Below are 12814 nucleotides of genomic sequence, written 5' to 3'. Positions count from 1 at the left end.
ATCAATAAGGAACACACGAGGAAAGTTTTCATCAAATTTTATTCTTTCCTGGATGGATGGACGGATGGATGATAGTTGGCTCAAACAGCATTCCCTTTTAAAAATACATCAATAACCCTTTAATTTTGTGCAGTTAGTAGTTGTCAGCATTGTAAAAAACATTTCTCTTGTCAGTAATGAACTTCACAGTAGGGGGCACTGCAGCATCATTCTCACAGTCAGGAGGTCACTGCTGAGCTCAGCGAGGCTTCAGGAGACATTTGTCCTGCACTGGTAACAGAGAACCCACTCAAGCTGGGACCCAGCTGCAGCAGCCTCTGAATCCATTAGAGATTCAGGATAATAGCTGAACATCAGCAATTTTGCCTCGACATCTGAGGCGTCAGCCGCGCCTACTCTGACAGGTACTCCTGAGACTCCATGGACGATTGCTGGGATGAGGAATGGATTGAGGAATGGTGGGATGCGGGTGGGTTGTCCAGTCCAGATGTCATGAGGGGCAGATAAAGATCATCCATGTTGGGCATGACAAACACTTTCTGTTCAGAGACAAAGGACAACACAACCATATTTAATTACTAATGCAATCATTAAATGTTACTGTCACAGACGCAGGAAATTTCTGCTCACGCTGATATCAATCTGTCAGAACATAAATGCATAAATTATTAATCGGAATCATCCCGGTGGGCAAACGGAAACACTGATGGACTGACCTGGAACTCACACTGCAGTTTTTTCTCAATCCACTCAGTGACATGAGTGAAGGTGACCTCCCTCTCCCCCAGCATGGGACGCACGTGAAGGTCCAACCTGGGAGGCACCTGGAAACTGTACCTGAAAGAGAGCGGCTATCACCATGGTGTATAATGAGTAAAGAAACAAAACCTGCAGTTTGCATTGAATTTCTTGATGGTAATTAAATTCAGTGAAGTGGCAAGACAGCCAAGAGAATCAGCACCATATCCTATCAGTAGGAGGAGGAGGGATGTTGATGGCCAGCGTCCCAGAAAGCTCCAGGACCTCAACGCTCAGCATCAGGGGCATGTTGGAGACCTCAGATATCTTCTTTCTTATGTACTCATTCTCTGTGGCTTTCTGGAAGTATTTGGACTTTGCTATCTTGTCCACGAATCTCAAGATTTTCCTGCTTGTCCTGCCACCTGCGTGCCTGTAAAGGATAAAGACCAAGAACAGTCAATAGGGACTACCTCATAGTGATGCAATGTCATCACCATGCCTTCATATTTCTAGGTGGAAAAATTCTAAATAAGTTTTTAAGTTACCCGTCGGCCGCCATTACAGGACTCTTGTCTCCCACGCATCCGTGTAGCTCAGATGGAGGGACCTCCTCTTCATCAGATGACCCTGCGCTGGATGACTCTTCATCACTATCAGCCAGTATACACAGCTTCATCTTAGAGCTGAAAAACACATAACAGTTCTAGTCATCATATCAACCTGCTCAGGTTAAAAACACATTTCTTCGCAAACACTGAAATGCTAAACTGAGTCTCACCCCACTTTCTGGGTCTCTGGTACACTGTGAGCCTCATCCTCTCCCTCTTTACCCAGCTTACACAGGTTCATCTTGGTCTCCAGGGTCATCTGAAGGCAGCCGGTGTACACCAACTCCAGCTGTAGCCACAGACCTTGGGGATAAAGGTGTGGGGGGAAAAAAGGAAGGGCTTAAAGCTTACAGCAGCTGAATTCTTAATTAGTTCAAAACCCTGAGTTTGGTTTGGTCTCTCTTCTTAATCCGTTTTGGCACGGTGTTGTGCAGAAGGGACATTAGACTGGCGGATGATAGCTTCGGCTAGTTATTGTTGGTCGACGATAGCTCGGGCTAAGAGGATTGCTAATCGCTTCAGCGGGAGACAATGGAAAGCTTTTAGGACGGCCATGACAAACCAAACTCAGTAATGAAACAATTGAGATCTTGGCCTGTACTCACAGCAGGAATGCAACTGAGAAAGAGATCTGGGTATACGCTGTTAAATAACCAGTAAAGTCTGGCTACTCCTCGCATGCAGTTAAAATGCGTGCGTTAGAAAGTACTTGACAAAGGAAGCATATGAACACAACCATGGTGTACCTCTGGAGTCCAGCGTAGGTTTAGATGTGCTAAGGATGTGAGGTAGGCAGGTGCCCATGTCCAGATCAGCTAGAGTCAGCTCATTCATGAAGTACGGCAGCTACAATGAGACAAAGGGAGTCTTGGTGCATTCACGTCAGTAACAGAAACCTCTTAAAATATAGTCAGACAAAAGCACAGCAGAAGTATTACAAGGCTGGCTAATTACCTCCAAGAAATGAGCGAGCAGGGGAAACTATACTGTGTGAATATGTGTGTGACTGTGTAAGAGAAAAAAAAAACAGAAGGTCTGTGTCACAGAGGAGTGTATGCAATGAGCAATGGGATGCTGCAGGACCATCAGTGCTCCTCTAAGCACTCCCCACCCATTGCCCTGGGAGCCAGAGGGAGTGCATTATCAGCAGACTCTCTCTCTCTCTCTCTCTCTCACACACACACACACACACACACACACACACACACACACACACACACACACACACACACACACACACACACACACACACACAACCCCATTCAGCTATCTTAGTGAGGACCTTCATTGACAGGTTTCCCTAGCCCCTTCCCCTAACCCTTACCATTAAAAATGAATGCCTAACCCTAACCCTACCCTGGAGACAGGCTCAGTCCTCACTTTCTAACCCTTACCCTAAACCTAACCATAACCCAATTGTAACTGTGATACTAAAACCACATTTTGAGCCTCAGAAAGGCCTTCAAATTTGTGAGGACCGGTGAGTGTGTCCTCACAAGTGACTGTTGGTTCTCACAAGTATAGTAGAATGCAGATTTTGGTCCTCACAAAGATAGACAGGAACACACCACACACACACAGAAAAGGAGAAATGCAGCGTTTGTGCACTTAATGTCATGTATTTTGACCTCTGACCTGATGTTCAGGCTGTCCTACAGTTTATTTAGTTTCCATCTCTTTAAGAAGCCACATCATTAGTCACAGGGACACTGCTGATGCTGTGGTATCTGACTAAGCTCGAGAAATAAATAACATTTTCAGCTCCCCTATGCCAACTGCTAACTTTTTTTAATCCATGAAAGGCAGCACAGAATGAGCAACACTCAACCTATGGTTAGTGTATCTGGTACCTTTGTTTGCTAGTATGATTGGGGTGCACTTGTCCCCTTATAGAGCAGTAAACCACAGGCGTGATGGATCACAGCAGTTCTGGTAGCATGCAGGGGCCAAATGTGATTTTTATGTTTCTCTTTCCTTTAGTTTGCTAAAAAAAAACAAAACAAACCCACACCTAGCCTACACACATACATACATCATACACCATCACCTTGATCTTGCTGAGTTTCTTCTGGATTTTGTGCGCCACCTGATCGGCCCAGTATTTCTCCCAGAGAAAGTCCCAGAAGATTCTTCCCACCAGACAGTTAACCCAGGTGGGCTCACTCTCTGCAGAGCATTCCCCCGGCCCAGTACCTGCATCAGCCTCAGCTCCACCCTGACCTCCAGAACCATGCTCTTTGGCGTCAATCTGCAGGAAATATTTTTTAAAAAAATGAGACATATATATTGCCACAAACATTTTTCAGGAGTAAAATGACCAAATAGGACTGAGAAACAAAATACGCATTCGCACTGTCATCTAAAATAAACACCACTCGCATTTTCTGTGGCACCTCCTCTAAACATCTGAACAGACTGTCCCTCTGTGGGGGTTCCAATCCCAAACCACCTAATTCAGCATTAGAAGCACAGACAAGTATGTTCCAGTCCCAATGAGTTACTATTTATAGTTTTCCAGCCAGATGATATCTGATATTGCTGAATATAAAAATTTGGTCCAGTCAGCAGGTGTATTTAGCTGAGCCAGCATTCTGGACAAGGCTCATGTGAGCACAGAGAACACTATAAAAGAAAAGCGGATATAAAGCAGCTCTGATCAGTGTGGGTTATTGTGACATGAGTTAAACAGGGCTAAGAAACACTGCTATATCTCAATGTAAATGGAACCTGAAAAACAGTGACGGGAAGTTTAAAGTTTACATCACTTCGAGAGATGCTTGATAGTCAATCTAAAGCTTGTTCACTGACCTTTTTGCAAGTCGTGGGGCTTCCCTTGTCACTGTGGCAGGGGCTGGGGGTGTGATTGCAACTTTCTGAGCCCATTAGCTGAGTCATGTAGGAGCTGTAGTCCAATAGGGTTCTTGCTTTCATTGCTCCTGGGAAATCAGGCAGCTCCTCTGTGCTTTCTTTAATGGTCTCTCCACTGCTTAGTGTTTCTGTGTGACACATTTGAAAGTAAAGAGTTGGTGAATCTAAAAATATTGCTGAAAGAATGATTGAATAAGGCAAATTTGGCATTGAGTAACTTGTAGTACATGTATTTTAAATGAAAGAGGTGACTTTTCCGGGCTACATATAGTATCGAAACCAGCTGAATTTCTCCATATCACTCAACCAAGTCGTCTTCTTACCTGTGTTTCCTTCATCTCTTACACTGGTCTGGGCTAAGGCTCTAGAGGCTGACACAAAATGCTGGAACCACTCCTCCTTCTCTCTTCCAGTGCGGCCAAACAGGTAGAGGGTGACGGGAAACTGCTGGTGGGGATCTGTGTTTTTCTCTGCCCTTTCTTCTTCGGTTTCCTGCCCTTCAACCACGCTTTCCTCCCCTACCTCCCCCTCAGCCAGAGTGATGCAGATTGGGTACTTCCTGTTCCACACCCTCTTACGAGCCAAACCAGGAGGCACCAGAGACACCTGAAGTAAAAATGTTGAAAAGAAGGACCAACTATTCATTTCATTTCTGTTCCATCTGCATTTATACAACATCCTCAAAAGAGATACTGGCAGCACTGAAAGCACTGCCAGTGAATGTGTGTTAACTTTACTCTGTTATCATACAGGGAGAGCTACTTTAGCTTGCCTCAGTGGGCAGGTGAGATAGCGGAGAGGTCCGGTTTATTCGTTTTGTTCATAACTGTTTCAGTGGGTGCAGAGAAATAAGAGCAAGGGGTTCAGGTGGTTCTAATGTCCCTCTGAAAGGCAGGCTTGCTTTCTCACAAATGAACTGACCTTACAGTTAGCCAGCTGGTAAGTGCGTGAACGCAGAAACACGGCTTTGTGGGGTGTCTCGTCGAAAGAAGCCCACCGGGCGATGTTGGCACGTGGGTATGCTAGTTGCAGCCGGCTGCCTTCCAGTGTAACATAGACAGAGTGTGTGATGGAGGGGTGGAAAGTCTCAGGGTCATAGCTGTGGGTCTCATTCATCCAGCCCTGAAAGTGAGTAATAAGAACATTTAATCCAAAAGGACAGGATTCAAGCAGAAACCTCTGCAGCCACAAACCACTTTATGTTTTCTTGGTAAAACTAAAGTACATCTACAAACACAAATATTTGTATTTGTATTGAGGCTGCATTTAACCAAGAGTTAACATTTAAGCATTAAATACGGCTAGGGAAGCAAAGATTGTACTTTGGCAAATTAGAGCCACAGCAAGTGGTGCAAACTGTGACAAACAGCTCAGCAGGAGGGGAAACACGAGCCAGGGCATAATACAACTCTCACTTAACACCGCAGATGAGTCTAGACTATTGTGTGCTGTTAGTAGGCCCTCTATCCTGATAAAATTTGTCTTTTTTAAAAATCTTTTTAAGTATCACTGTTCTAATTTCTATTCTGTTCTAGTCAGACTGACACAGAAGTACTTTGAGAAAGCTATTATCAGACTGCACCTCTCTTTCATGGATAATAATCGGTCCTCAGGGGCTACTTTTAAAACAGCAATTACCTAAAAACGATTCCATTAAGCATCATTCAAAGCACTATCTTTCTTTGATGCTATCTAATGCCCGCTGATCTTTGATATTTTGATCTCTCATCCTGCAAAACAAACATTTGAGCATTTCCATGTAGCCAAATTAGCAAAAGAGGAAACAGAAAAGGAGTGGCTGCAGAGGTTATTTTGCATACAGAGGCAGATCGGAGTGTGCGTAATCACAACAATGGCTCCTTAAACGGCAACATGTTTGTGATGGAAATGCTGTAATAATCTTTATCGTATTAATGGTTGCAAATGAACACAAAGCAGAATAAAAGCAGGTGAAAAGCTATTAAAACAGATTCATTGTGGCGATACAAACTTTGACCTGCACAATTTCATTTAGAGGGAAAACAACAGTCCTCCTGGGTATCTGTCGTCTTGATCTGCCACAGTTTGACTGCATACGGATTTAGAGGTAACATTTAGATTAGTCTTCTTCTATGCTCATGTGTAGAGTAATTTTTAAAACGAATTTATTACCTGTAGGTTGTGTAGATCTGCGAGCTCTCCGTCCAGTGGATTGTCATTCACGGCACTGAGTTTGCTATGTAAGACCCAGTTCCTTTTGGCGGCTGAGCGCTGTGGGGCAAACATGAACACCAGTACCAAGCCCAGCATAAAGCCACATGCAACCCCCACTGACAGACCTGTCACGTAGGGAGGAAGAGGCAGGACAAAGAAACCATAAGCTAGAAGGCCCACAGGAAAGAGCCAGTAAAGAGGCAAAGATGAACCCGGCACTGTCACTTGACACTGAGGGTAAGTTCTAGGATGTGTCTCTCTGGAGCTGTTCTGGCGCTCCACCACCTGAATCATATCCCCATAGGTGCAGATTTCCAAATGTTTGTCTCTGCTGAGGGTGTGCCGTTCTGGGGAGATGGAGGATTTTGTTAATGAATCCTTTTGGAGTCGTCTGACGGCAGTGTCACACACCCCTTTGTGCTCACCGTCAGTCCTCCTCCGACACCTGAGGCCTGCTTCGTCGCTGCTTCCATCTCTTCCACCAGTGCTGTGGGAGGCTGGTGATTCTCCTGCACCAGAAGTCCTCCCCTGCTTGGGGCTTCCAGAGCTTTCATCCCCCATAATCTTACTCAGCATGCTCAGTGGGTCCTGCATGGCCTCCGAGAACTTCCGCCGCGTGTCCTCCAGCTCGGCGATAAGGGAACTGCCCCGTGGCTCCGTGGGAGACATGCTGCCCGTGGAGGGAGGTGAAACCCAGGCGTCGTTCTCATCCATTCCTCCTGTTTCAGGTCTGGCCTCCAGTATCTTTGGATATGTAAGCTGCTTAAAAGGATGCAAATGTAGCTTGGAGTCAGACTTGGAGAGGTTGACCTCGGGCTCTACACGGCGGGAGATCTCTGTGCTCAGAGACTTGACCAGACTGAGGAGGGGCTTGCTTCTTAAAGAGCTGCTTTCCCTTGGCTCCAGATCCGTGGAGGAAGATTTCACTAGGTTGGTGGTGACAGGCAGACCTGCTGAAGATTCTGATAGATCAGCTAACGAGCCTGGGGAAGAGGGGGAGTGAGGCAGGAAGAGAGGCTGGGAGCGTTGCCCTTGGCTAAGGTCCAGATTGATCCACAAATTGGGTTCAGGCCGGCTCTCCCTGCTTTCTGGTTTGTCTTTGGAAAAGGTCACAGAAGGACCCTCCTCATGGCGGTCCAGACTGAAGATCAGCTTGCTGTCCTCCATGATGGTTGTTAATGAGGAGCTAAGATGAGGATGTGGTCAAAAAGATGGAGTTGTAGCCCTCAGAGACACGAATGCATGGGAGACTGTAACTGCATGGACAACTGGAAAATCCTTCTCAGGGTGGGTGCAGTCCATTGTGTTGGACCCTGAAAAAAATAGTGAAAATATAGTTTTAAATCCACTACTTTGACCTGCCCTTTATTTCCTTTCTCTCTGTTCCACTCTTCCAAACCTTTAAAAGTTTCTTTCCCCTTTCTCTTGTCACTTGTTTTTTCTCTCAGTCCTTTCTGCACCTTCTCCTTCGTCTTTAACTACACCTCTGCGGGCATAAAGGGAACTCGGCTTCACTTTGTGCTGTCAGTTCACATAATGTCTGAGTCTAGTAATGTGGAGAGGGTGGACGAGCGGTTTGTTTTTGGAAAGGAGTTATCAGCACAGAGTGTCAGCTAATCCCAAATTAGATGCAGTGTTCCACTCTATTTGAGACATCAGTAATGCTTTTAAGATGCTCTGAAAGATACACAACACAATAACAGCCTTCTACGATAGAGCTATTTTTTTCCAACCACTGCCCAGTTTGCCTTAAAAGCACAACAATAAAACACTCCTTTCATAAGCTAGAGCTTTAAATGCACAACAATCTTTAACCTCCTAGGACCTGGCGTCTACATATGTGGACATAACATTTTGGGTTATTTAGACTAAAATACTCAATTTTGCTCTACATGGGCCTGATATCCACTTACGAGGACATTGTACTGCTACTGTTTTATCAACATTTTAAATGAATATCCTCAGATGTGGCTCTTATTTTCTTAAAAACAAAAATAAGGTAAAAAAAAAAAAAAAAATCTGGTAATTCTTTGTTTTTACATTCATCGGGCCCCAATATGCCCAAATATCAAAGAGAAATTAAAAATGCATGTCGTGGAAGAGTTCGGGTCTTAGGAGGTTAAAAACCCTTTAAATCAATCACGAGCATATATCATTGCCAGGCAGACTGTACAGTCTAATTCACTGAGAGTCAACACATCAAACGGCTGTAATCTTCCTGATTAAAGAAGCTTTTGTAACAGAGAACTAAATCACTCAGGGCACAAGTTGCATTTGATGAATCAGTCAGTTTTAAGTGCATTTATCCATAAACTAGCTCACACACACAACACAGTGTGATCTGCAGTATCAGTCAAGCTTTATGAGCAATGTAATGTGACCCTGCTCATCTGCATCATAATAAACTAAGAAATGCGGCTATTAGTGAGCAAATACAGTCATGCAAGGAAAATAAGAAGCAAAATTTGAACAACATGATTAGTAATTGGTTCTGTGTGTTATAAATGATCTTGATGAAACCAATTTTCAGGGCCTGAAAAAGAAACCGGTTAACTTGCTTTGGGTGCCACCAAATCTCTCTGTGTCTTTGCATGACGCTCATACGGCAAGATATTAATTTTAGCACCAAGCTGCTGGGCTGTTTGTCAAATCTAATTAACCAAAAGTGCTGCTCTTTGAGTGCTTAAGCTGCCCTAGACAGTACTGCATTACCCTAATCAATTTCCACTTGCAAGTCAATTTGGATCAGTTCGTGCTGACAGGGGGAGGAAAACCTCCGCTGCTCAGTGGAATATAGAGTCAGCAGGGAGTTGGCAGCTTTCCAGGCAGGACTGTGGATACAATTTTGCACAAGTAAGAGTGAGGAGGTGTAACCCTCAGAGGACTGGAGACAAAGGTACAGGCGAGCCTAGACCTCGTGTTCTTGGTTTGTCGTTTGGGAGTGGAAAGTGGAGCAGATATTCCTCTGGAAAAAAATATGAAGGATTAGAAGCTAAAATTAGAATCTACACACCAACATTTTTTCTGTCCCAGGAAAGAAATAATGAGCAGAAAAAAAGAACTAAAAACACGGTTCAAAGGAAACAAGCTCATTTTGTAAGAGAAAGTAAAATGCAAAGAAACCGAGACAGCAATAAATCCTTTGTTATAACAGTTTAGTAGCTTGTTAAGAAAATAATAGAGAAATGATAACTGAAAATGCAGTTCTTGGCATTAAAAAGCTGTCAACAGCTGGGCGACTCCCAGCCTTTCAGTGTGAAGGCTTAACCATGACAAACTATCAGACCTGAAAACTTTCTATAAATGTGTTTTTTTTTAAATGTCACAAGCTAAAAGATCTTATACTCACGCATATAAATTTAGGAGCATATTGCCTACTTGTGCGTATTTAGTATTTGCACTGTTCTTCATGTTGAAGCAAAATGTTTTGTTTTATTTGCACTATGTGTATGCACTGGGGTCTCTGAGATTTGCAGTTCCATCTCTCTGCACACTTGCATACAGCTGAGATGACAAAGTTCACGTTTGACACTGAAAGCGATATCAAATGCTGTGCATTTGATATATTCTTCCAGCATATTCTTCCAATCAGCAGACAGCAACATATGAGACAGAATGGATTAATGAGGGAATAATGATGGCACCAGCAGAGAGTCCCACTTTTATCCCTGACGTCAACGCGGTTTTGAATTCTGCCAAAGTGTCATGTCTCCCCTGCTCTGTCCTCCTCTTGGCCTTTTTATCCTGGATTAAGTGGGGGGAATCGGATAAAGAGGAGACAAAATAATATTTCAAATGTTATTTTTTTCTGAGAAAGATTTAATTCATTAAAATAAAATAGATTTAACTGTTACCTGGGATCATTTGAGGACTGGCCCTAGAGGCTGGCATCACGCACCTTTATTTCCATGCCATCCCTGTGCTTCTTAATCTTGCCCTCAAACAACCATTTGACCACGGTGACACATTTGGCACTGGGTGGTGTTTGTTTGGGTATCACAGGGTAAGTATCAGTGGACTTGAACTGAAGCAGGTTATTAAGATAATACTTCAGGAGCTTAAAGAGTCTGTTGGAGCACATCCTCCCTCAAAACTTTTTTGTTTTTTAGCTTTTAAACCGTTCCCCGCTGATAAGTAGAGCTATTTCAAAACACACCAAATTCACCAGAGCATGATGAGGACGAGAAAATCAGTGCCTCAAGACAAAATCCTACAACTCTGATTTTTTGGTAGTAAAAGAATCTATTCTATTGCACTGACAGAGATTTTTCCTAAACAAAAGAAAAACAGCAATGCGTTAGTACTTACCTAAACGTGCCATGACTGACCATCTGCCCCTCTAATATATCAGTGGCAGAGGTTGGGTGAGGTCCAGAGTAATTTATTGCGCTTCCAGCGCAGGCTGCAGTGATCGGTCTGGATGTGCTGCAGAGTGCGTGCTCTGCACACGGGGATGCACGCCACCCAGCCAACCACCTACCGCAGGAACGCTCACCCAACTTCATTCACATCACCTTCGCTGGGGAAACCATCCAAACTCCCGAGAACAAATGACTGGCGTTTAAACGCGCAGTTCAGTTTTGAGAGACAAGCAAGCCAGCGGCGGTGCCACGACTTAACATCGCCACTTCCGCCCGCTTCGGGAGGCGTCAGGCCGAAACAGAATAATGTGATTATTGGTGTCCTGGCTGCAGAGTGGACCAAACTGTAATCCAGATTAGATCTCAGAGGCCAACAGTTGGCGGAGTGACTCCTCCTCTCTGCTCTGCCCCACAGCGTGAAAACAGAGCCTGAGCTCAACCCTCCTCTCCGCTCCACACCGCAGTCCCCGCTGTACGCAGAGTTATGTAATTGCGCGACCTGGAAAATTCACGCCGGGATTAATGTTCAAAAGACTGTTTTTATGGCAATCCAGCTAATATTGAAGCCCCGCTTTCATCTGTGCGTGCAAACAGGAAACTTTTCATGACTCCCTTCTAATTAATTTACTAATTACTTAATTGACTTAAATCATTAACATTGTTTTTTTAAAGCTCCATATTAATGATTTGCATCATTGGGTTTGTGCTTGTGTGATTTAAAGGAATATACATTTAGAAAGAGAAGCTTTCCGTTTAGGATTAAACTCCTGCTCATTTTAACCGAGAGCAGCCGGGAGGCAATAACCTGATTTCCCGCGACTGCTTTTAGGTTGCCAGCTGTATTTGTGCTCGACGGTTGTATTGTTTTTATTATTATTATTATTATTATTATTATTATTTGTGCTTCAGATATCAGTTATTGCATAAACTTTTGGGTCCTGTGCTGAAACATGCAAACAAACAAAGGGTGGGTGCCAGCTTAATATAGTTTTTCGGGTAATCCACTGACAATCATTAATTATAAGTAACTGGGGTCTTAAAGGCTTGAAGTATTGAGGCACGGACCGCCTATAAAACAACAGTGTTGCGACATGGTGCATCAGTCCTAAATTTAGTGTCTGCTGCCACCTGTTGGGAAAACAGCAGAACTCATTATTTGCTCACTTAACCTCCTACGACCCAAACTTTTTCATGGCATGCATTTTTCATTTCTATTTGGGCTGATTGGGACCTGATGAATGTCAAAACAAAGAATTACGTGATTTATTTATTTATTTATTTATTTTACCTGATTTTTGTTTCTGAGAAAAATGAGATCCACATATGAGGACATTTGCTTTAAATTTTGATAGGACAGTGGCAGAACAATGTCCTCACGAGTGGAGATCAGGCCCCTGTAGAGCAAAATTTAGTATTTTGCTCTGGATAACCCAAAAATGTGATGTCCACATATGTGGACGCCAGGTCCCAGGAGGTTAAAGCAGCGTTGTTGAATGAACATTGTGTCTAAGAAAATTCTTGTGCCCTGAGTGATTTAGTTCTCTGTTACAATTCAGCTACAACTGAGCAAGTATGATCAAATGTCAAATTCACTTTAGGAACATAACATCATCTGGTTCGATAGGATATTCACAAGTAAAATGGGAGGCAGAGCCTTCAGCTTTCAGGTTCCTCTTTTATGGAGCAACTCCCAGTTCGTATTTGGGAGAGAGACACTCTCTTTACTTTAAAAATTAGGATTAAAACTTTCCATTTTGATAAAGCTTATAGTTATGGCTGGATTAGATGACCTTGAATCTTCCCTCAGTTATGCTGCAATAGGCCTAGGCCTCTGGGAGCTTCCGGTGATGCACTTTTCATTTCTTCTTCAGTCACTTTCTCTGAGTTGGTGTTAACACACCATTCTGCATTTAATCATTAGTTATTATAATTTTTCTGGCTCTCTTCCACGTTGTGACTTTTGTCCTCCCTTAGCTGACCCTCAACCAGTCTCAGTAAATGGCTGACCCTCCCTGTGCCTGGTTCTGCTGGAGTTTTCTTTCC

General features: G+C 43.6%; 1 protein-coding gene across 1 annotated transcript; it reads right to left on the bottom strand.

Moving 5' to 3' along the window:
- Positions 1 to 20: 20 nt before the first annotated feature.
- LOC120746167 (testis-expressed protein 2-like) lies at positions 21 to 11240 on the bottom strand. The gene is made up of 12 exons (XM_040051485.1): positions 10719 to 11240; positions 6369 to 7723; positions 5139 to 5339; positions 4541 to 4823; positions 4158 to 4345; positions 3397 to 3597; positions 2096 to 2195; positions 1520 to 1652; positions 1287 to 1424; positions 962 to 1171; positions 717 to 837; positions 21 to 539 (listed from the first exon to the last, which is right to left on the bottom strand). The coding sequence occupies exons 2-12, from the start codon at positions 7575 to 7577 to the stop codon at positions 393 to 395; spliced, it is 2931 nt and encodes a 976-aa protein (XP_039907419.1). The 5' UTR covers positions 7578 to 7723; positions 10719 to 11240; the 3' UTR covers positions 21 to 392.
- Between the last annotated feature and the right edge of the window lie 1574 nt (positions 11241 to 12814).

This window comes from Simochromis diagramma, unplaced genomic scaffold, assembly GCF_900408965.1.
Source record: "Simochromis diagramma unplaced genomic scaffold, fSimDia1.1 OVJJ01000321.1, whole genome shotgun sequence".
Taxonomy (NCBI): domain Eukaryota; kingdom Metazoa; phylum Chordata; class Actinopteri; order Cichliformes; family Cichlidae; genus Simochromis; species Simochromis diagramma.
The sequence above is the reverse complement of the archived record's forward strand: the minus strand, read 5'-3'. Positions and strand labels throughout refer to the sequence as shown.